This window comes from Podarcis pityusensis, assembly GCF_964106645.2.
Source record: "Podarcis pityusensis genome assembly, chromosome: 12".
In the NCBI taxonomy this organism is placed as follows: domain Eukaryota; kingdom Metazoa; phylum Chordata; class Lepidosauria; order Squamata; family Lacertidae; genus Podarcis; species Podarcis pityusensis.
This window is the reverse complement of record NC_138037.1, coordinates 29,439,757-29,461,878: the sequence shown is the minus strand read 5'-3', so window position 1 is coordinate 29,461,878 and position 22,122 is coordinate 29,439,757. Positions and strand designations below refer to the sequence as shown.

At 41.8% G+C, this 22,122-nt stretch overlaps 2 protein-coding genes across 5 annotated transcripts in view; one reads left to right on the top strand and one right to left on the bottom strand.

The window, feature by feature from the left end:
- COL28A1 (collagen type XXVIII alpha 1 chain) overlaps positions 1–6,865 on the top strand; it is a 67,047-nt gene extending 60,182 nt beyond the window's left edge. For all 4 annotated transcript variants that reach the window (XM_080974589.1, XM_080974588.1, XM_080974587.1 and 1 more), the window contains 5 exons: positions 794–1,348; positions 3,166–3,347; positions 3,903–4,137; positions 5,517–5,693; positions 6,027–6,865. In XM_080974589.1, the coding sequence (XP_080830715.1) occupies positions 794–1,348; positions 3,166–3,347; positions 3,903–4,137; positions 5,517–5,689 (1,145 nt within the window). In that variant the 3' untranslated portion in view covers positions 5,690–5,693; positions 6,027–6,865. The remainder of the gene's footprint in view (positions 1–793; positions 1,349–3,165; positions 3,348–3,902; positions 4,138–5,516; positions 5,694–6,026) is intronic.
- A 6,626-nt stretch (positions 6,866–13,491) lies between these two features.
- On the bottom strand, positions 13,492–20,715 carry C1GALT1 (core 1 synthase, glycoprotein-N-acetylgalactosamine 3-beta-galactosyltransferase 1). Its single transcript, XM_080975003.1, has 4 exons — positions 20,365–20,715; positions 17,704–17,944; positions 16,054–16,721; positions 13,492–15,514 (listed from the first exon to the last, which is right to left on the bottom strand). Exons 2-4 carry the CDS (start codon positions 17,927–17,929, stop codon positions 15,290–15,292), a joined length of 1,119 nt encoding a protein of 372 aa, XP_080831129.1. The 5' UTR covers positions 17,930–17,944; positions 20,365–20,715; the 3' UTR covers positions 13,492–15,289.
- Between the last annotated feature and the right edge of the window lie 1,407 nt (positions 20,716–22,122).

The following is a 22,122-nucleotide window of genomic DNA, read 5'->3' as shown; positions in this document are numbered from 1 at the left end:
ACCTTTACTGTCTTGCTGCATCTCTACTTCTGTGTGAGGTGAGGAACACTATACTAATGAAAAGAAGAAGAAAAATCACATGTATGAAGCCACCCTTAGTGGAACAGTTATTCCAAATAGCATGAATGTGCAGTGTTCACCAGTGCTAGGAACCAAAGACTCACATCCACAGAAAACAGGTGGGGTTGTCCACTGTCTTTCCTAATTTTCAACAGCATGTACACACTTATTCCAAGATGTATCTGAAGTTGCTGTCAGAAGGGAATGCAGGGAAGTCTTTCTCATGCACACGGACAGAGGAAGCACCTTGTGTGCACATCAGAGCATTTATTTATTTTTTGGACCCCAGTCTGCAACTCTTGGGAAATTATTTAAAATCTACATAGCAGATAAGGTAAAGGGACCCCTGACCATTAGGTCCAGTCATGACCAACTCTGGGGTTGCGGCGCTCATCTCGCTTTATTGGCCGAGGGAGCCGGCGTACAGCTTCCGGGTCATGTGGCCAGCATGACTAAGCCACTTCTGGTAAACCAGAGCAGTGCATGGAAACGCCGTTTACCTTCCCGCTGGAACGGTACCTATTTATCTGCTTGCACTCTAATGTGCTTTCAAACTGCTAGGTGGGCAGGAGCAGGGACCGAGCAACGGGAACTCGCCCCGTCACGGGGATTCGAACTGCCAACCTTCTGCGGCAAGTCCTAGGCCCTGTGGTTTAACTCACAGCGCCACCTGTGTCCCTACATAGCAGATAGCTGACTTAATTCTAACCCCATCTCACCCCCTTTTTAACAGGCTGCGGTGTTAAGTGCAAAGAAAACCCTCTGGAGCTCGTCTTTGTGATTGACAGTTCGGAAAGCGTCGGGCCCGAGAACTTTGACCGGATCAAACGGTTCGTGAAAACGGTGATTGACGCCGTCACCGTCAACCAAGCTACAGCTCGCGTCGGCATCATCAACTTCAGCCACAAAGTCGAGCTGGTGTCCACTTTGCAGCAGTTCCCCAACAAGGACAGCTTGAAAAGTGCTGTTGATGCCATGCAGTATCTGGGAGAAGGCACGTTCACTGCCACAGCTCTCAGCAACGCCATTGATGTGTTCCAGGCTGCCCGGCCAGGGGTGAGAAAGGTGGCTATTGTGATAACGGACGGGCAAGCAGATCGTCGCGATCAGAATTCGCTGGAGGTGGTTGTGAAGAACGCCCACGCTCTCAACATTGAAATCTTTGTCATTGGGGTGGTTCAGAAGAGCGATCCCAATTTTGAAAGTTTCCGGAAAGATCTGGACCTCATCGCTTCAGACCCGGACCCAGAGCACGTCTACCAGATAGATGATTTCATGACCCTGCAAGGTAAGAGGGAGCAACCTCTCTGGAATGTTATTTGCTGGAATATTAGTTATGCATATTGGTATTATAAATTTTAGTTGCTATAGATAGCAGCGGGAGCTTTTGCATGATGATAAAGTATAATAAGGAACAGCAGCAATGCTTGTTTTTAGTGTGTGTATATATTCAGAATACCTATATAGCTATGAAAGCATTTCCTCCCGGTATGAGGCTAACTGTTGCATTTGCTGACTTCCTTGTTTTAATGTTTGCATGCAAAATCGTTTTAATCAAGATGATAAGGATAAGGCATCAGTCCTTAAAACTTCCCTAAACAGGGCTGCCTTCAGATGTCTTCTAAAAGCCAGATCATTGTTTATTTCCCTGACATCTGAAGGGAGGGGGTTCCACAGGGAGAGCGCCACTATCCAGAAGGCCCCTCTGCCTGTAATATGTGAAGGGTGAAGGGAATTGTAGTTCTGGGAGAGAGAAACTTCCGTTCCCTTGATTCTTTGGGGGATGGCATGTGTTTTAAAAGTATGGGGTGTACAAAGATCTATTCCAAGCATAGGCAAACTCGGCCCTCCAGATGTTTTGGGGCTATAATTCCCATCACCCCTGACCACTGGTCCTGTTAGCTAGGGATGATGGGAGTTGTAGTCCCAAAAATCTGGAGGGCCGAGTTTGCCTATGCCTGCTGTCTGTCTGCTCTCCACCCACATCCCAGGTTTTCTCATCAGCTGAGCTCCACTTCTCAGTAAGCTCAGCTATTATAAAGATTAGATTCTCATCCTGCCTGCTAGGGTGCTCTTCCTTCCAAGGTGGCTTACAAGTAGCATTAAATCACATTACAGTGGAACCTTGGTTGTTGAACTTAATCCATTCTGGGAGTCCGTTCGACTCCTGGTACTGTTCGAAAACCAATGCACAGCTTCCGATTGGCTGCAGGAGCTTCCTGCGCTTAATCGGAAACCACGTTGGAAGTTCGGCTTCCAAAAAGCGTTCGGAAACCAGAACACTTACTTCCGGGTTTTTGGCTTTCGGAAGCCGATTTGTTTGTCAACTAAGCCATTCGAGAACCAAGGTTCCACTGTAGAAAGAACCCAACAATGGACAATGTCAACATGGAAAATGTCCTCAGTAGTCTTCCCAAAGGATGGTAGTAGAATGGCCCAGCAGGGATGGAGGTGAAGAGTCCATCTGGAGATGGTCTTCTCCAGAGGGGGCCTTCTCCTGCCTCCTCCTTACTCCTGCAGTCCTTCCCACAAGACAGTTTAATGCCCATAACCTTCACTCTCTTTGCATAAAAAATAAACAATCTTAACCCTCCCACAATACGTACACATCATACAGTGGAGCAGACCTCAACTTAAAGCAGGGGTGAGGAGCCTGTGGCCGTCCAAGATAGTGTTGGGACTATAATTCCCATGGGCCAAATTCTGTGCGATTGCTATAAAACTTAGGGAACAAGCTGTCATATCATTATGATTAAGGTTTTAAATTACAACTTCAGGTTATATTTTAGTGAGTAAGATCTAATTTATATATTTTAACTGCTGCTATATCTGTACTGTCCCTGTTATACCGAACTGCCAATTTAAATGTATCCCTATTGTGTTCTGATTTTGTATGTGAGCTGGAACTGGTCTGTGACCAATATAATAAATTGATTCATATAATTCCCATGATCTCTGACCACTGGCCATGCCAGCTGGGGCTGCTGGGAGTCCAACAACCTCTGGAGGGCCACTGGTTGAAACAAATGGGCCTGTCCCCATCAGCTCGGTCTCATTCCTGGTCGATGTTATGCTAACAGCATTGACTTTTTCAAACCCTTTCAGCTCTCGAGAATAAGATCTTCAAACAAATTTGTGAGAATGATTTCAGTTCCTACATCAACAAAGTGCTCAGCTCAGCCCTTTCTCCAGGACTTGAGACAAGAACGAAGCACACTGGTCAGTTTTCTGTAGTTGAGACACATGAGCCTTACGTCCCTCCGCGTAAGCCGGAAGATACTGATTTTGTAAGTATTTCGAAAGATTTGTGCTTATATAGGAAGGGCTATAGCTGAGTAGTAAAGCATGTCTCTTTTTTTGCACGTAGGAGTCCCCAGGTTTCAATTCTTGGCCTTGGTATTTAAGTTCACCTAGTTTTGCCATGAAGGCTGGAAAGTTTTGTCATTTTTCCAATCTTCAGTTCGCCAAATTTCTGCAGGAATTTGTATTTAAAAAATCCTCCTGAAAATTCTTCAGCATTCAAGAGCAAATTTTCCCTAACAAACACATTTTTGCATGCAATAGATGACTGTACACATTTCTGCAAGCAATTTCTCCTAATACAATGCATCTTTATATGTTATTTTCACTAATACATTCATTTTTGCCATACACATTCATTTTCATAAACTTTGGTTCGTTAGACAACTGCACTGAAAAAACAGATGAATGATGGCTGTGTTTTAAATTTTCATATTGTTTCAGAAAGTGTGAGTTTGATAGATCTGAGATGTGAACTGAATAGAATTTCCCTCTATTCCTATTTGCCACTGACATTTAATTCTTTATTTCCTTTTTTATAGCTATCGCCAGGGGTTCCTAGTGAGAAAGGAGTGTCGCATTCTGAATGGGACCGCTATGTTACTTCAGCTCCTCCTAAGCAACTTCCTGATAGTCACAGGCGACCAGCTGCCCCTTCTGTTCATGAGACACAAGAGTTTTTCGAATTCAGAACTCCCAAGCCAGATATAACTCGCGTATCTAATGTAACTAGAGATGTGCAACCTCTGTCAGCTGTTCTGCAGCCTCATACGAAAGGTGTGAAGGGATAATAATAATAATAATAATAATAAACTTTTATTTGTATCCTGCCCTTCCCGGCCGAGATCAGGCTCAGGGCAGCTAACATCAAATATATAACAGTGATATAAAATCAAACAATAATTAAATCACCTCCTAAAAACAAGTCAGGATCAAATTAAAATCTGAATTAGGTGGCTTTCTGCAGGATTAGGGTTGGATGGGTTAAGGGATAGAATCACAGAAGTTGAAAGGTACCATGAGCCTCATCTGGTACTACCCCCTGCAATGCAGGAATCTTTAACCCAGTATAGGGCTTGAACCCACAGCCCTGAGATTAAGAGTCTCATGATCTACCAACTGAGCTATGTACAGACTTTATGGGCCTTTATGTGTCTTGAGTTTGCTTATACAGTCATACCTTGGTTTTCAAACAGCTTAGTTCTCAGACGTTTTGCCTCCCGAACGCTGCAAACCCAGAAGTGAGTGTTCCAGTTTGTGAACTATTTTTGGAACCTGAACGTCCGACGGGGCTTCCGTGGCTTCCGATTCGCTTCCAGAGTTTCCTGCAGCCAATCAGAAGCCGTGCTTTGGTTTCTGAATGTTTTGGAAGTCAAACAGACTTCCAGAACGGATTCCGTTCGATTTCCAAGGTACGACTGTATGGGCCACCTCCCCACAAAGTTGAAGTTATAGAGGCAGTGAAATTGAAGGCTATCACATGGCAACAGAACAAGGTCACCAGTTAAGGGGAAAGCTTTCTTCCGCTTTTGATAGATCACTTCATGGCCTGAAGCAGGTAAAGACAGAATAAAACACAGGTTACAGTCTTTAGCATGTCATCAGTGGGTTTGTGGGACATAACAGCCACAAGAGGGGCACATTAACTAGACAGAGTTTTGTATGTCCAATCCCAGCCTGGGAGTAAATGCCATTGACATGTTGTCCCAGGTTATGTGTGTGCAAGAGTGCCTAGTCAGTAAATGATAGAACGAAATAAGCCTCTGTATTTGAATGGAACATGGACAAACTTGAAGGGCTTCAACACAGAACGTAAAAAGAAAACTATGGTACCACGACATTACGTCTTCTAGGGTTGGGGAAGAGGGACAATAGCTGTCAGTTAGTGCTGTGTACAGCCCAACTCTGCAGCAAAACTGGCAGAACCGGCAAACACAGAGTAAACTAGGTTTGCCTTGGTTGTAGAAAAGAGGGGAGTGGCTGTTGTTTACAGATACACCCTCCCATTACCAAATACCTCAGGTGCACCTATTCATAGCACCATAGCAGGGGAAGACAAGGCCCAAGATTTTGTGCTTCTGTAGAATTGGAGGTCTCCGTAGATGTAAAAACAACAACAAACAAACAAAAACAAACCCAACCTATTTTGTTTCCAGATGACAGATGTTTTGAACCAATGAAAACCGGAGACTGCCGAGATTATACAATGATGTGGTATTATGCCAAAGATGTAAATTCTTGTGCTCGCTTTTGGTATGGAGGATGCGACGGTAACCAAAATAGGTTTGAGACAGAACAGGAATGCCGGGAAACCTGCGTTCGTGACTGAGCAGGTACATCATGTTAATAGCAAGACCTCTGCCAAAGAGTGTTTTCCTTATAACAGTCAGGTGCAAATCTTATATGCACAAGAAATCGTGCTGATACTTCTGTGACTTTGTAATTATAGTACCTTAAACAAGTTTTAGTGCCTCTAAAATCTATTTATAAATATCTCTTGCCTGCCTTTTCTTTAAAAAGTTCAAGGCTGCTTGTTGGAAGTTTGAGCAGGAGGGAGTTAATATTTAGAGCTGCACTAGTTAAGAGCAGAATACTCTTATTACAGAAGTGAAAAGGTTCCGTTGACGTATTTCAGGTATGAATGTTGTTTTTGTGTTCTTTTACAGAGAGAACTCGAGCTTTGAGAAGAAAACAAAGCGAACTATTCCTGGAGTTTGTATAAGAATACTAGAGAGTTCCAAATGCTGTGTTAATGCAAGTACTAGTTTTGTACCACGCCTGCTGCTTTTTACAATGCATTCAATGGATTTTATAGAACGTATTATCTTCGTAATTGATAGCTTCACTCGCCAAAAAGCATCTTAATACTTCCTTGTTTGTGTTTTAGCTCTAGTACTGCCCATGGCAGCGTTTCAGGAACTTTTAACAAGATACCAAGGATTTTAATGTTTAACTTTAGTAGAGTATGACCTTTTGTTATTTGGAAATGAAGAGTGGAACAATGGAGGATACCTGAAACTGGTAAAATCTGTCAAAGCAACAAGTGGAAAAAAGTGCCTTTGAATGGGAACGTCTACATTTAGCAGCCAAGGATCATCAAAAGACGTGGCATTTCCTTTCTTTCCCTTTAGATGTCTACAGTAGCCAAGATCCCGTTGTAGTGGTGGGCAGCTCAACACACAGAACTGGTGGCCCTCCATATGTATCCTCATCACAACAAGAGCCACCAAGTTACTCCAGTTAAGCTCAGATGAGTAACAAAAATGGCTTATGGCCAGATCAGGGCTGGTAATTTGGGGATTTTTGTTAAAGCTAAGTCCACACATTTTTATTTCTCAGGGTTCTTGTACAAATGGGTGCAGTAAAGAGTAGAATCAATTTATAGGGAAATTTTAACAGAAAAAGCACTGAAAGATGTACATAAGTGTATTTTTTTGGACCTTACCACTACGCAAAAGTACTGTACAAGCTAAATGGGTAATGATTAAACTGATTATATGAACAAGAGGGTGTGTGTCCACTCTTTTTACATGGAAATGCTGCAGTTATGCATTTGTGTAATTTTCTACATATTGAACACTAAAACATGGATCATTCAATCACCTCCTTTAGGGATGTCCGCAGCATGTTTCATTTATGCCATGGTTCCTCACTCAGAAAGTGGTTTGATACACAGCAGTGGTAGTTAACTTGTGGTCCTCTAGCTACTGAGCTACAGTGCTGACCTGTAGTCCAGGATGATGAGACACTGTAGTCCAACATCATCTAGAGGATCAGAGGTTAGCCACTTCCACCCCCACAGTAGAAGCTTGCTCATGGACTAGTGGATTAGAATTAATGTACATGCCTGTCATTTGCAGTGCCTCCCATTTATACTAATTCTTTACATAGACCTAAGCCAGGTGTATCTGGTAAATGTCATGAATGTGCTTATCATCATTCAGCACACAAGGTCTTGCCTTGTTTTCTCTATTATACTCCAATAAGGTTTTGCCCTTGCACTTTATAAACAGCAGAGCCATCAGGTATCATCACATAGGGGCCTTCCAGTGAAGAAATAAATATGGTAGCTACCACACCCCATCTGAATCTTGGCCATAGTTTTATTAGTTCACTCTGACACCACACCGAGTCAGGCTCTTTGTGGTGATTTCTAGCTTAAATTTTAAAAAGTAATAAATCTACAGTAGTACAACATAAGTAAACTTTAATTCAGGCACACGGTTAACCTATTGGCGCACAGAGAGATTGTTCTGAAGCTCCAATGAAGAGAGTAGCTGAAAACACAGGATAAAGGGGCTCTCTTGATTTGAGGTAGCAGAGCTGGCAGAATAAGTGGGACCTTATAAAGCTTAGTTTAATTTCTTATCCACCCTTCACCACAACATCCAGGGTGGGCTACAGCAATTTTAAAATACAATGTTAAAAAGAGTTTAAAAGAAATATATCAGGTGACAATAGTAAAGTAAACATGTCAGCTGCTGCATCAGAATAAAATTGAGCTAGATGAGCCAAAGATATGACAGATCTTTGATTCTCTTTATATGATCCATCTTTCCAGGAAGAAGCATCATAAACACAGTATCCATCCATATAAGGGGATTGTACCTAGTGTTAGTTATGCTCATGACTAGTATGGGTCCATTTAAATAGGAGTCTACTTAAGTAAAACTCAGATACAACTCAAACACTTTGTATCTCTTGATCCATTTGCTCAGAACACTATAATGGAATTCACAACATATACCATTGAAAGCCACAAGGGAGTTCTTTTTTAATTGAGATAAGTTATTTTTATTTGTGCACTTCATTTAAATTAATTGCTAAAAAATGGAGAAAGGCACTTCAAAGATGATATTTAAAAACAGTGATTTATATTTATCACATGAACAAACCAGTCAGCCACCGTTTGCTGTGAAAAAACCCTCAGCCTGTCACTTAAAAACTCAATACACTGCTCAGCAGTTAAGTTTATCTTTTCAGATGTGTTTCTAGTAAGATTTGTACAGTTTGTTGTACACGATATACATTGTTAATACACGAAACACAACAAAAAAAGCTTTACAATCCGAGTATGGTATCATTTTACAATATACATCGAGATCAAGGATGGGACCAGCTTATACTTTCTCCACAGATAGATGTCTCACAATCCTAACCTTTATTATTATAGTTAAATGGAAACACAAAGAAGTTAGAAGTGTAATATGTACAGAAGCCATCTCATCACTCTGACAATAAAGTAATTTGAACACTGCTTTAAAAGATGCTTTAAAAATGGTTAAGTGAATTCAACGAAAAGTGATTAAAATAATCTGATTAGGCAACGATTCGCCGAATGTTTTTTCACAAGCTGAACAAGACAAGCACATTTTGTATAACACAAAAGAATACAAAAGCAATGCAGATCAAAACTGACGTTCAGTTCAGCAATGTTCATATCCACGCTATACGCTGGAACTACATTTGTAGCACTTTAATAGTTACGGCTTCCCCCAAAAAATCCTGGGATCTGCTGTTTGCCCCACCCCCTTAGCTACAACTCCCAGCCCCTGTAACAAAATACAGTCCCCCAGTTCTTTGGAGAAAGCCATGCTTTAAGCCTTTGATGTGGACGTGGCCAACTCAGCTAGCCATTATTTTATGCCAATCCACAAGAGTGTACACCAATACCTAAAGGGATCTCTTGTGCCTTTAGATGCAAACATGCTTTTGTAATTAAGAATACTAGATATTCAATAGAATACTACGATTTCCATCTTTTAGAACCAAGATCAGGGATGCGATGAACGAGGAGGAGTCGAGCTTCAGAATTTGGCAGCTGGGTGCTATTCTGCTTCTCTACACTGAACATACAACACTGAGAGAGAGAAAATAGTTTAAAGAAAAGGGTGGAAGAAAACTTGAACCCCACAGTAATAAGCTGCTTCCCAGAAGATAACCTGTGCCTCCTCCTGCTAAAGGCACTCCTGGTCAAAAAAGTAAATAAATGTTTAGCTGGCTCAGTGGTAGCCTTTGCACTCCCAATACTGAACAACGGTGGCTCACTCAGACTAAATAACAGTGCACACTCAGACTTCCTGCTACAGCCGCTGCTCTTGAGGGTTGGGGGGGGGATCTTCTAGAATGATGTGTTATGTAACATGTGGAGGTAACTGGTAGAAATAGATCCAAGCCTTTCTTTGAAAATCAGCAAATAAAACAAGCACCAATGTATGAAGCAAAACATTGCTCCCTACGTGGTACTATTGTTGCTGTGCCAATACAAATGATGGACGGACCCCAACTTAAATAGCTTTAGATGTACAAGTGGGACCTGCGGTCAAATGCTGCAGTGCATCCCCAGGCCCCAAAAAGGGCCATTCCTGTTGGGACCTCTAAACAGCATGAAGCAGGAGCCTTGTAGTGATTTTCGGGTGTCATGGGGGAAAGGAAAGGGATGAGGAAGACCCCCACCCACCCTACTAAGGACTTCTGCAACTGTGCTTCAGCAAATAATGTGAAACTGCCTAAGATCCACTGTGGAACAGAAAAGTCAGTAGAATAATGACTGACAGCAAGGGTGTATGATGGAAAACTGGAATCAGAACAAGAACAGTTGAGGGGAGAGAGAATAAAGGCATAGGTAAGAGTTATGACAGCTGTAAAGAGAGAAGTCAGGTATGCCAGGTTAGTATAGTAAAACAATTTGTTCTTCTTTATCATTTGACGTACTATTTTCTATAAATACAGCTAATGTTCTTAAGTCTTCTGGCTTTGATGATTCTAGGATCAAAGTGTCATGCCACATCTTTGGCTGATCCATGCAGGTAGCAGGTTGTTCTGAGAATCGGAAAGTCTAGACTGAGTGAATCAGCTGACAAAACAAGCCTAATGATGCCCAGGGGCCTTCTATAGGACCCCAAGATGTCCCAACTTGGAAACAAAGTGGTAGCATCCAAATTCATAGAATTTGGAAATCATGGGATAAAACTGGTGAAGTCCTGAATACCCCAGAATTTTGGTGACCCGGAACTTTAAGAGAAGACCCAGAGCCGTGCAGTCAACTGTTATTTTGGTCTGGAGAGGTAGTAGAGGCTAGATAATGCCTTATAAGAAAGCACCAAATTCAAATGGAGGTAACAAAGACGCTGGGATGAATCCTGATTCCATAGAGGTTTAAAAAATGGTGCTTGAGCTTGAGGTGTCCTGTCTGGAAATGAAACAGAGAGCCAAGAATTGGAGTAGAGGGAGGAGAAGGCCCAGAAGAAACATGGATTGAAGCTCAGGGACTTAGAAAGAAGAATGAATTGAAGATTTTCACATTCAGAGAATGTGAGATTGCAGAGTGCATACACAGAACCACCCAGGTAGCCTTGGCTGAGAGGGTTCAGGAGCCACAGCAGTTCAGCTTAGAGACAGCACTCTCCAAGAGCCAACTCATGATGCTAAGTGGCCCGGGTACAAGTTGTAACTAGGAGGCAGAAAAGTTCAGTTGAGACCTGCACTCTGTTCGCGCTCCTTATGGTGTACCAGGGCAAGTGGCTTGCAGTACTGGTGATTTGGAACCAAAAGAGCGTGAACAGTTGCAGAAGTTGATCTTGAGAGGGTTCCAAGTGAAAATTCATCTGCCAAGGAGTAGTAAAATAAAGTACCCTGAATTTGCTGAAGCTTGTGCTAATGTAGTATGGAATTCCCTTTCCACCACTGCTGAGTTAACAGCAAGACTAGACATAGTGAGGAAGTAAAACTTAAGGTGTGATTCTGTAGCGGACCATATTAAGATTGGTTCTGTTGAGGCAGTAGCTGCATATTCATTCCTGCAAGAGCTTGCAGAAATTGTATTGGGGGCCCTTGGAACATCACGAGTCATCATGCCAATACAAATGACTGTCCAATACACTCCACTTGAGAGAACTATGATCTGGACTTGAGTCTGTGGAAAAGTGACTTGGCTGTTGGGAACCAGAAAAAGACTACTGAATACTCTAAATCAAAAATAACAGAGGGTCTTAAACCCTGGAGAAACAGCTGTAAAGACAACATAAAACTTTGGGGACTTCACCTCAACCAAAAGGAAAAAGAAATGTGAAACCTTGGTAAGTTGGGAACAAGATCTCTATCTTGCTTTAATGTCTAGAATCTGCCAAGATGCAGGGATCAGAAAATAAATTCAACTGTGGATGCAAACGGGCAATTGTATTCATACAATAAACTTGGGGATACAGGTGAATATGCAATTGTCACTGCAGGAGGGCAAGGAACTGCTAACCTTGCTGGAATTTTGAATAATTATTCTGTGACTCCTACAAGAAACATCCTTCTTAGAAATGTATGCCTAGATTAAAGGTGGGCCTCATTCTTGTTTCTGAAGAAACAGATATACTGAAGGAGGCTGAGACTCTGAATTACCAGTTGTGGTTCTTCAAATCAGATTCCTTAAAAGAAACTATCAAGATGACACCTGTGACAGTTCAATGGGCATTGTACGTATTGGCTCTATTAACTGTGAAGTTTCCATTTGATCCAGGGAAGGGGTTGTTACAAATGAGTTCTGCAAATGGAATACAGACCTGTGGAATTCAGTAGTACTGTTTAAACTATGATTTATATTCTTTTCTGTTGTCATGGAACATCAAATTCAGACAATTGTTTGGAAGGGGGGTGTAGCAGAAGAGGGAGAATGATTAACAGCAGGGGCATGTGACGAAACATTTGGGTGGATTCCGACTGACAGATTTTTAAAACGACATGTTGAGGGGAGAGTTAGAAGTGCTGAAAGAGTGTATGGGGGGAGGGAATGAGATGAGAGAGAATAGAGGCATTGATAAGAGTGTTCAGATAGGTATAAACAAGGGGAGAGCAAAATGCCAGGTTTGAGTAGAACACTGATCTTCTTCATGAATTGACTATTTGTTCTGCTGTTATTTCCATAAGCAAAAAAGTTTCAATATTTTAACATTAAGGTGTTTTAGTCTGGGTGTATTCTAGGATTTAAAAGTCTCATCCCATGCATCTTGTAACAATATACACAACTAAGCATATAGAGGGAGAGTCTTACACTATTCACAATAACTCAGTAGTTGTGGCAACAAATTAGGGAAGTCTGGACTCAACGGACCAGCTGAGTTACTGATCTACTGAATTCCCAGGAGCCAGCATCTTGTCTCCTTGGAATGCCAGGAGCGGCCATGTCAATACAAATGCTTGTCAAGCACACCCCAAATGAAAGAATATATTAAGCATACAAGTGTCACCTGCAAGAAAATGCTGCTGTGTTTCCCAGCACACGAAAAATAACTGCTCCTGTTCAGGGCTCCAACCAGCCTGGAACGGTAGCCTTCTATTGTTTTCCAAATCTCACAGGGGAAAGCAGGGGCAAAGTCCTCTCCTCTAAGGCCTTTGGATGCTTAAAAGTATCCGGTAGAAAGTGATGGGAAAGTCCTCTGCCTGAGATCCCAGAGAGTTTCTGCTGGTTCGAGGAGACAATAAAGGGCTAGGTGGACAAGCAGTCTGGCTATAAGGCTGATTTCTATGTTTTCTATGTTCCTATAGTGCTAGAAGGCTCAGGTTCCAAACCAGAATGCATATACATATATATTTTCCTTTATTTCTAAAACATCTCTGTATAATGCAGAGAGAAGAGGTTTTTTAATCAGATGCAATATATCCCATCATACTTCCTGTAAGCTGTTAGGGGCTCGAGAAGGTCAATTCCTTCTAATCCCACCCCCATATCTTGTTTGCTTTATCTTCACCCAACTGACACCAATATTCCATGCACCTTGAGGAGAGTTTAATTTTAATTTATTTTAGTTTCTGTAATCCTAGAGAGTCCCTCAAGTATGCAGATATGAGTACCCTTTTGCTGCCAAACTGACAGCAATTCAACTACCTAAACTCATGAATAGAAAGGGTCTAAAAATTAACAGACATTCTGATGCTTTAATGCAAAATGACTTAGAATAGTTCACTCTCCCCATCCGAAGATTAGCCACATACTTCACTAAAGCAGTGGCAATTTATACCAGGTGCTTGGAAAATACTTTGAGGTAGATTGCCATGTGACATGGGTCAGACAGATGAATGCCACTAAAGTCGAAAGCAGCAAAAAGAAAGAGACGGGTATAAACAAGCTGGAGACTAAAAAGATGTTATATATCACATAAGCAAAAATTTATTCTACTACTGAGCAATAGCTTAACATTTGTCTCAGCAATGCATCTGTCACCAGAGATGCTCTGAGAATTTGGCATGCCTATTATTTTTTGCACTTTCCCCTTGTGATGGATGTAACAGAGAAGCAGCACGTCTAAAAGCCAAGATCTGCACCATTCTGGAAATTTCAGTTTTCAAAACTTCTCCATGGACAGTTCTATAGTATAAATTTTAAAAATCTAGTCTGTTATTTTCATGTGAGGTAAAGCCTACTTAGTTAAGAAGAAACGTTAAGATTGTACTGAGCATTCATTAAGAGCAACAGTGGCAACAGAACAATACTATTATCCCATGCCTAAACAATGGAGAGAGGCAGAGGTGTACTGCATATGGAAACCTCGAAGTAAACAATCTTATAAGACAGTGGTAATTCTCCAGTGCTCCATTTCAATTAAAAAGCACATAGTAATGAGTTCAGGAAACTTGGCGATGATTTCTAACCAGCAAACACCATCAAGTACAAAATCTCACTGTTATCATCAATATGATGAATTTAAGGCAAACATAAAACAAGCCTTGTTAGATCACTTTAGCAGGACTATAGAGCGAGAAAGTCTAAATTTGAAGTTGGGTGGGGGGAAACTAGTATATTTCAGTACACAGTATCTAGAGTGTGAGTGCATGATGGCTACAGGAAATCTGCACTACTGTTAAGTTTAGCACAAAGTACACAGCTCCTTCATGTGTGGATAAAGATCTATGTTTTAAAACAGCCTAACACAACAACACAACCATCTGAAACACACAGGGGAAATCATGTTTTAGACTGACCAAAAGGATGTCACACAAGAAATAGGAATATACTATTAAAGTTGAACTAAATAATAACAGCCATCTAACCCTAAATGGAAACTAACAAACACTTAACATTCTAGACAGGCAACAAAATATCACATTATGTTGCAAGTCCAGCTCTATAAACAAAGAAAGATTCTTCTTTTTTTAAAAAAAGGAATTAATAGCATTAAACCAGAATGGAGCTATGGACAGTTTGCTGCTTCCTATAGTACTATCATAGTAGTTCTTATAGTAATCAACTTTCTGGATGAAGCATGATAAATATATGTGGATATGTTTTTAATTTATCTAGTGAAACTGTGCCCATTATAATACTACAGAACTCAAGATTCTCATTCAAGTTTCTACCTAACCTTCTGCCACATCTCAAACACTCTCAGACTTCCTTCCAATGTATGAAACTAAAACCCAACATATTCACCAACATTTCGAAAATTAGATCTAAATGTTAAACTTTGGCATCTAAGCAGGAGGCTTATTTCTTGACTGCTAACTTTGTCAGGATAAGCTTCTGTTTAAATACTCCACATTTGAATCCTTTAGCAAAGAATGCAACAGTATCTAATGTAATTAATTGAAGGTGTCCAAGAATTGACACAAAGCATTGTTTCATGATAAAAACGACTAAAATACTGCATATTGTGGGTCAATGTGGAAAACAGATATTTGTTTCAATTTAAGATTTGTGTGCATACATTACTGAATCAAGATTAAAGACATTTAATTCCTCACTACAAAGTTTTATAGACTTGACCTTGCAGTCCTCATGGCATGTGAAACGACCTTGCTACCAGCATGATTAGAAAAGAATCTGCTGGCAGCAGCCACATGAAGGAACACTTATAATTATTTAAGAAATCCATCTAGCTCCACTGTAAGCTAAATGTTTTAGTTCAGCATTCCATAAGGCGCCTTCAGTGCAGTACCAAACATTTTATTTATAGGATTTCAAAGGCTTTTCCATTTCAGCTTTGGCTTTTATATCACTCTTTGCTGCATCACTTAAATTTTGCTTTCCTTGATCCTTAGGAGCATCAGGATTGTACCTGAACTGGTACCCATAAGGACGGAGATGATAAAACAAATACTCCAGCTGATACATAGTGGTGGCGTCAACATAATGAAAAGAAACTGCCAGGTCAGAGCAGCAGCCAGGACCCTGCCGTGAAAGAGAAAAAACATGATGAACAGGCAAGATAAAGAAATAAATGTTTTAAATATATTTTAAGTGTTAATATAGACTATGGTTTGTCACTTAATCAGTGCTCAGGATGTGTTTTTTTGTTACGTAAAAGCAAAAAAAAAGAGTTTTCTTTTGAAATGTAATTTGTTTCAGAGTTGGTCATAAGAGTACCAAACTATAGCAGAATCACTTTGGGGACATAAGAAAACGACTATTTCAAACTCTTTCTTCCCCCACCTGCCCAGTTTTATTTGGCAAGATAGCCATAAAGCTTAAGTGTTAGAAAAAATAGATTCAATATAGAAAGGCTCAGATACATCCAAGTGTGTGTGTGTGTGTGTGTGTGTGTGTGTGTGTGTATAGTAATCAATCAGAATACATTTCTCAATTGGATGGGCCAACAACATGACAGTATATGGCAGCTATATATAGACAAAGTTAAAAGGTATTTTCTAGTGGCCTATTTAGACTGTGAAAAGGTATTATAATAGCTCCAATCACTGCAAAAATCTTACCTCTATGGGAGGGTAGTAGTTATAATTCCAGTACCAAAAAGTTTTGGGTAGGTATCCCTTAATTAAGTGGTGCTCTGGAACAAATGGATGAAAAGTTTCTTTGCCAGTTGTATCCCTGGAATCTCCAGCTTCTACATTAATACTCTCCATGCATTTGCCTAATGCCAAGTCTTCAATAGAAGAGCTATGAGTACATTTGTTGGTTTTAAAAGCATCCACAAATCTCTTCAGAGCTTCTTTGCTGAGCACATAACCTGCGCCTCCACTCATGTAGCCCTGTTTCACAAAAGGCTTAAATTTCCTTCCAAAATAAATTGGTTTTTCAGGACTGTGTTTTGAAAGAAGCCACCTCAAGTTGTCCAGTGCAACATACGTGTCATCATCTGCCTTCATGAACCAGTCCGCTTCATCAAGATGGTGATCGTGTACATACTGGAAAGCTTTGATGGTTTTCCAGTACAACTGATCCCTGCCTTCTTTGGTTTTTAATCCCACTGTTGGGAAGTCTTTGTTCTCCTCAGAGCTCATAAATAGCACTTTGTTGCAATGCTGGGCCCAAGTAGCTTTGACATGTTTGGCTTTCGTTTCCAGATTTTGAGGTCCAGTCATCACCCAACAAAGTATTCTTACTTTCTGGTACAGTTCTTCAGCAATATTATTATTTTCATCTGGGGTGTGGGGAAGCAAAATTGCAAAATACCATTAGTATGTTAGAATTTTCACACAAGTAGAACACCACATATTTATTTATGCACTTCTAAGTAATTATATGCCAATTTTTTAGAGCTACACCCTCAAAAAACAAAGTATGCTGAACTAAATGACAGATACAATACCTTAGTTGGCACATCAGAAAGGTGTATACTGTACTTCTAAAGAAAGCTCAAAACAAACACGGTTTTGCCATAGCTCTGGCAGCCACAATAATGGGACAGCTGCTCCAGCAGTCTTTATGGTGCAAGATTCTACAAACTTGGCATGTTGAGGGAGGGGTGATACTGAGCAAGGCTAATGGAATAAAGATTTGTAAAAGTATGCTGAAAGCTTTGAACTATCCTTGTCTACACTGTAAATGAACATCACCTCAGTTAAAGTTTATCATGACATCCACTTTCTTTTAAATGATAAATTATGTTAAGAGATTCTCCATCCCCTTTAAACAGGATAAGAAAAGTATTTCAATTCCCAGGCGCTTTTACAATATCTGAGTGCCAGAGTTGGGAAGATGGAGAAATTATCAGATTCCTAGATATCAGCACTATGGGGTGGGGTTTGGGGGTGGTGGTGGAGCCACCAGCAACAAGTTTTCAGCTTTACAAACTTAAACACAATCATATATGCACTTCCATGAGAATAAGCCACACTTAATGCAATGTAACTCACTTCAAAGTAGATGTGATAATGAGCTGCTGGCTTCTTTAGGCATTTGGTTTCTCTTGGCATTTAATTGTGGACTCAGAACATTTTAATCTTACAAAACAATTTAGGGAAAAACTTAAGCCTGTATGCTAGAAAGATACATGGATTATTTATTTAGTTTGAATACTTATAACATGGGATATGTGTACAATCCATTTTCGAGGGAAGTACAAGGTTATATATTGTAAAGAAAATTGAACTGTAATGCTCTGTACAGCTGCATAAATATACCTTTATGCTGCCCAGCATCTGCATTGAAATTCATTTGTCCTTTCAGCTGATGGCTTTCATCATCATCATCTGAGTGATGGCCATGAGGATTGTTGTAAAGGAGATGAGGCTCAACTTTAACTTGTTCTTCCAACACTAAACTAAATAGCAAATAACATAAAAAAAATCCAATTGCTGATCCAAATGTAAAGGTCAAAAAATGCATTAAGGATTTAGGAGGTGCCATTTCCTGAAGAGATTTCTGCCGAGAGAGAGAAACAACACTAATTATGTTATGCTTGAAAACATAAGATAAAAATGCAGAAAAACACTGACCATATGAACATACTGTTTCTTTCCATGCAATTAGTGTGTGATTATATCTCATTTTGAAGATGCCTCATACTTAAGATAATATTTTACTAGGTTTTGAACTAGTATAAAAACATTTTGTTTTTCTAAACATAGTAAAATATAAATCTTGGCCATTTCATAAGAAAGTATAACAATAAAGTAATAACCAACAATGGCCACATCCATAATTTCATGTTTAAAATTTTCCATTTGTGAACTTGCTTTAAAATTGGGGAAGTGTGTAATAAAAGGCATCCAAGAAATCTGAAGACTGACAAGTAATATTGGTCAACAACTTACACTTAAAAAAATATATTGTGTGTTTTATCTTCTAATAGCACAAATTCAAAGTGTGCATGCTGGGAGAATAGTGAGAGCACCAGTATGGTATAGTGGTTAGAGTGTTGGATATAGGAGACCAGGGTTCAAATCTCCACTCAAGTCATAAAGCTCACTGGGTCAGTCACTCATGACCTTTCAGCCTAACCTTAATCTCCTAGCCTGCCACGATATAATTTGCTTTACGTACACCTTTCCAGTTCTGCAGTGAAACTTGACAAAGGTAGGTGGTTTTGTCAGTTTCACCAATACTATGTCACTTTTCTTTTTTATATATACACCAGTGTTTATACCCTTTTTATCCCACTCCTATCCTGGAAGCAGCAACAGCAAAGAACTGGAACATGTTTTCTCAGAGTTCCCACATATTCCCATACTGGGAGAAGTGGTTAACATATGAAAAAAAAAAAAAAGCATTCCCTAATATTTAAAAGATATGTGCTGGAGGACTAGAACTGCTATAGAAAAGAACACATTTCATAGATGGCATGATACAAAAAAACTACAGGAAAGTTTAAACATTACATTTTAAAACCACCTTCCTGTAGGACCACAGGTGGTTTTAAAAAACCCCATCCATTTTTGTCTTTCAGGCTTCTGCACCAAGTGCAGCAGAGAGATATGAAACCATCTAACGAGAGAATCCAATGCATGTTTAAGCAAAAGTCATTGCATTAAGTCTCACTGCAGTCAATGGGGCTTTCTCTCAGGTAAACGTACCTCGGACTGCAGCCAAACAGATCTATCCTTTGCAAGCAAAAGTACCATGTCCTCTGCTTTAAATAGGATTTGCTCCTATGTTGCAGCTCATGCAAGATCTGCTTTTTAAAATGTTCACAGAAATACTCCCTCGGGGCGGCACCTCGACACAGCGGGGACTTCAGAAACTTCCTGTTTCTGACAATTGGTTTCCTCAGCTAGTGTTATCTAGTGTTATCAAGACCCAGCGCCTGCCACTCGTGAGGTGGCCTTTACAAGCCTGCCAAGCTGCCTCCCCACTTCCTCTTGTGAAATACTCAGCTTTCAGTCATTCCAGCAAGCTCAAGCAGTAGGCAGGTATAGAGATAGTTCACCTATAAGATCTCCTTACCCCCCCCCCAGATGCCCACTGAACTTATCTGCGGAACTGGCACTGTTGCAGGTGCCACATGATCCCCGTTCCGCCCTTGTAAGAACTCGCATGTTTTAGGGCGGCAGCACCTACACTTTGGAACTCCCTGCCTAGTGATGATAACCAGGCAGGCGCCTTCGCCGTCCTCCTTTCGGCACCTTCTAAAAACATGTTTGTTTAGACAGGCTTGCCCAGAAATACAGAAAATCTACGTGTGTGTTATCTGTGGATTCCCACTGTTTTTGAAGGTTTTAAGCTATGGTTGCCAATTCTCCTATTTTTTTTTATTACTTTATTATTTCCACAGGCCACAATCAAGCAGTGTGTATATAAATTCTATGAAATAAAATGATTTCTCCTTCCCAGTACTTATATGGAATCCTCCGCTTCCAAGTACGGAGATGGGAGCCCGCTGATCCTGGGATGCAACCCAGAAAAGCCGCCCCAGCCCCGCTTTCCTCCAATAGCGACGGTGTGGATCCATCGCTACTTTAAGATGTAGTAAGCGAGCCCAGCTGCGTTTGGGGGAGGGGAGCCGATCTGCGCTGAGTGGGGACTCTGAGCTTTTGCCCATGGGCGCAGCTAAGGGGGCCTCCCCCCAAAAAACAGTAAAAATCAATACAAATCTGAGGTCCCCCCCCAAAAAAAAACCCCTCTGGCTACGCCCATGTTTCTGGCCCCAGGGCGCCCCGGCTAAAAGGGGAGTTGACACCTCTCCCTAAAGTCTCCTTGGGAGGCTTCGCCGCCGTCGAACCAGGCCGAAATCTCCCACCCGCGACATGGTTTCCACACGACACTTGTGACCCCGACCTCGGGGTTCGCCACGCCGCCCTCCCCGCCTCCTCCGGGGCGAGCCCACCTCCCTCTCTTCCCCTCACCTTGCCCCGGGCCTTGGCCAGGACAGCCGAGGTGGGCGGCGCGAGGCGGTGGAAGAAGGCGCCTCCTCCTCGTCGTCCTCCTCTCAGGCGCCCCGGAGCCACGAGAGGCTTCCAGGCGGCGGCGGCGGAAGCGGCGCTCGGGAGCGAGGCCCTGTCACGGCCATCGCGCGAGGGCTCCTCTGAGCAGGCCGGCGCCTACTCGACGCCCATCCTGCTACCCTCGGGCCGCCCGACCTGAGGGAGGAGGAGGAGGAGGGCCTAGGCCGGCCCGCCCCGGAGCCAGCTGCCTCATGAGGCCCGAGGACAGAGCCAACCAGCCCGGCCCGCGGTCCTGGGATGGGGCGGCGCCTGGCCGGCCTCGCTTCCCGCCCACCTGGTGACAGAGCTGAGGGAGGAGGAGCAGCGCCGGCGCGGGGAATGGATAACTGGCAGCTTCTGGGGTGGAATAAATACCCTTTAATCCCCGAGGGCTTCATTTCCTCGTGACTAAGCTGCAGCCCGAGGAGTTGTCGCTTAAGGGAGTCGCGCCCTTTGACTAAACAAGCAAACAAATAATAAAAGTTCTTACTAGGCAACCATAGCCTCGGCCCGGCATTTCATCCCCAAAGCCAGCTTGCTTTGAGGAACAATAAGCATGCCCATTTGCTTTTTGCTCTTTGCCCTGGGTGCAGGGCACTCCCTGTGTGTTTTATAGGGCTGTTGCAAAAGATAGAATATAGATTATAATATTAATTTGGCAGAGCAGGGGTGAGGAAATTCAAGCCTGGGGTTCAATGTGGCCCTGTCAAGGGCATAGCCAAGGGAAGGCAGGTGAGCAGTTCCCCCTCCCCCATCAAAATCAGTACATATCTGAGGTTCTGTGCTCCCCCAACAAAAATCCTGACTATGCCCCCTGTTAAAACTTGGGGCATTAAATTTACCCCATAATACAGGTCAGCACAGCGTGAGCTGCCATGCAACAGAAGTTGCATTACCTCTTCAGGCTCAGATATAAGTAGCATTTCCTGTAGCAGCCAGAAACAGCTATGCTTGCAGAATGCATGAACAGCCCCAGGGACATGGGCACTCAAGTCAGTTTTTCAAACAGTTTTCCATGCAGGCGCACCACATCGTACTAAATACATGTACCAAGGTGATGCTTAGAATGATTAAAAGAAAGGAGGGAGAGAGAGAGAGAGAGAGAGAGGTCTACTGTTAGTGAGGAAGACATGGGTGTAGTCAAGGCGGGGGCAGATCAAGTAAAACAACTAACTGACCAATCACATAGGTTCTGCCCTCCAAACAAAAGTCGTCCCCCCCAAGTCCTGCCCCCACTAACAAAAATCCTGGTTACGCCCATGGAGGTAGACAACAGTTTATCTGTCATGCGTAATGTTTTCACCTTCTGTGCATTTTAAAATGTCCCTTAACAGTCTGACGTTTGGATAGAGTGAACTCAACTACAACCACCAACACACTCCTTTGAGACTGGCCACTATGCATTTATTTTATCTCTCGTTGTGTCAGTGAAATAAGTGGCAGGATACCCAGATATTATTAAACACACACAGTTTTTCCCCTCATACAGTATAGGCTTTATGGAGCCCACACCAGAAATGTCTAGGTTCATCTAAACCTGATAGCCATCAAGTCATATGCAAAACCAACCAACCAATTTTTGCATAATTACTCAGCACACAAAAAATGTTTCAAAAGGAAATGTTCCTAGGCAAGAATGTCACAGCTGATTTAAGATAAGTGATGTCAATGGTATTACAA

Bases quoted from the DNA above. Each gene is read 5' to 3' on its own strand.
- C1GALT1 (XM_080975003.1), bottom strand. From the start codon at position 17,929: ATGGCACCTCCTAAATCCTTAATGCATTTTTTGACCTTTACATTTGGA. The intron at 16,722-17,703 runs GTATATTTATGC...CCCACACCCCAG, and splicing joins AGATGCTGGGCAGCATAAAG to ATGAAAATAATAATATTGCT. The intron at 15,515-16,053 runs GTAAGATTTTTG...CTTTCACGGCAG, and splicing joins ACTACTACCCTCCCATAGAG to GGTCCTGGCTGCTGCTCTGA.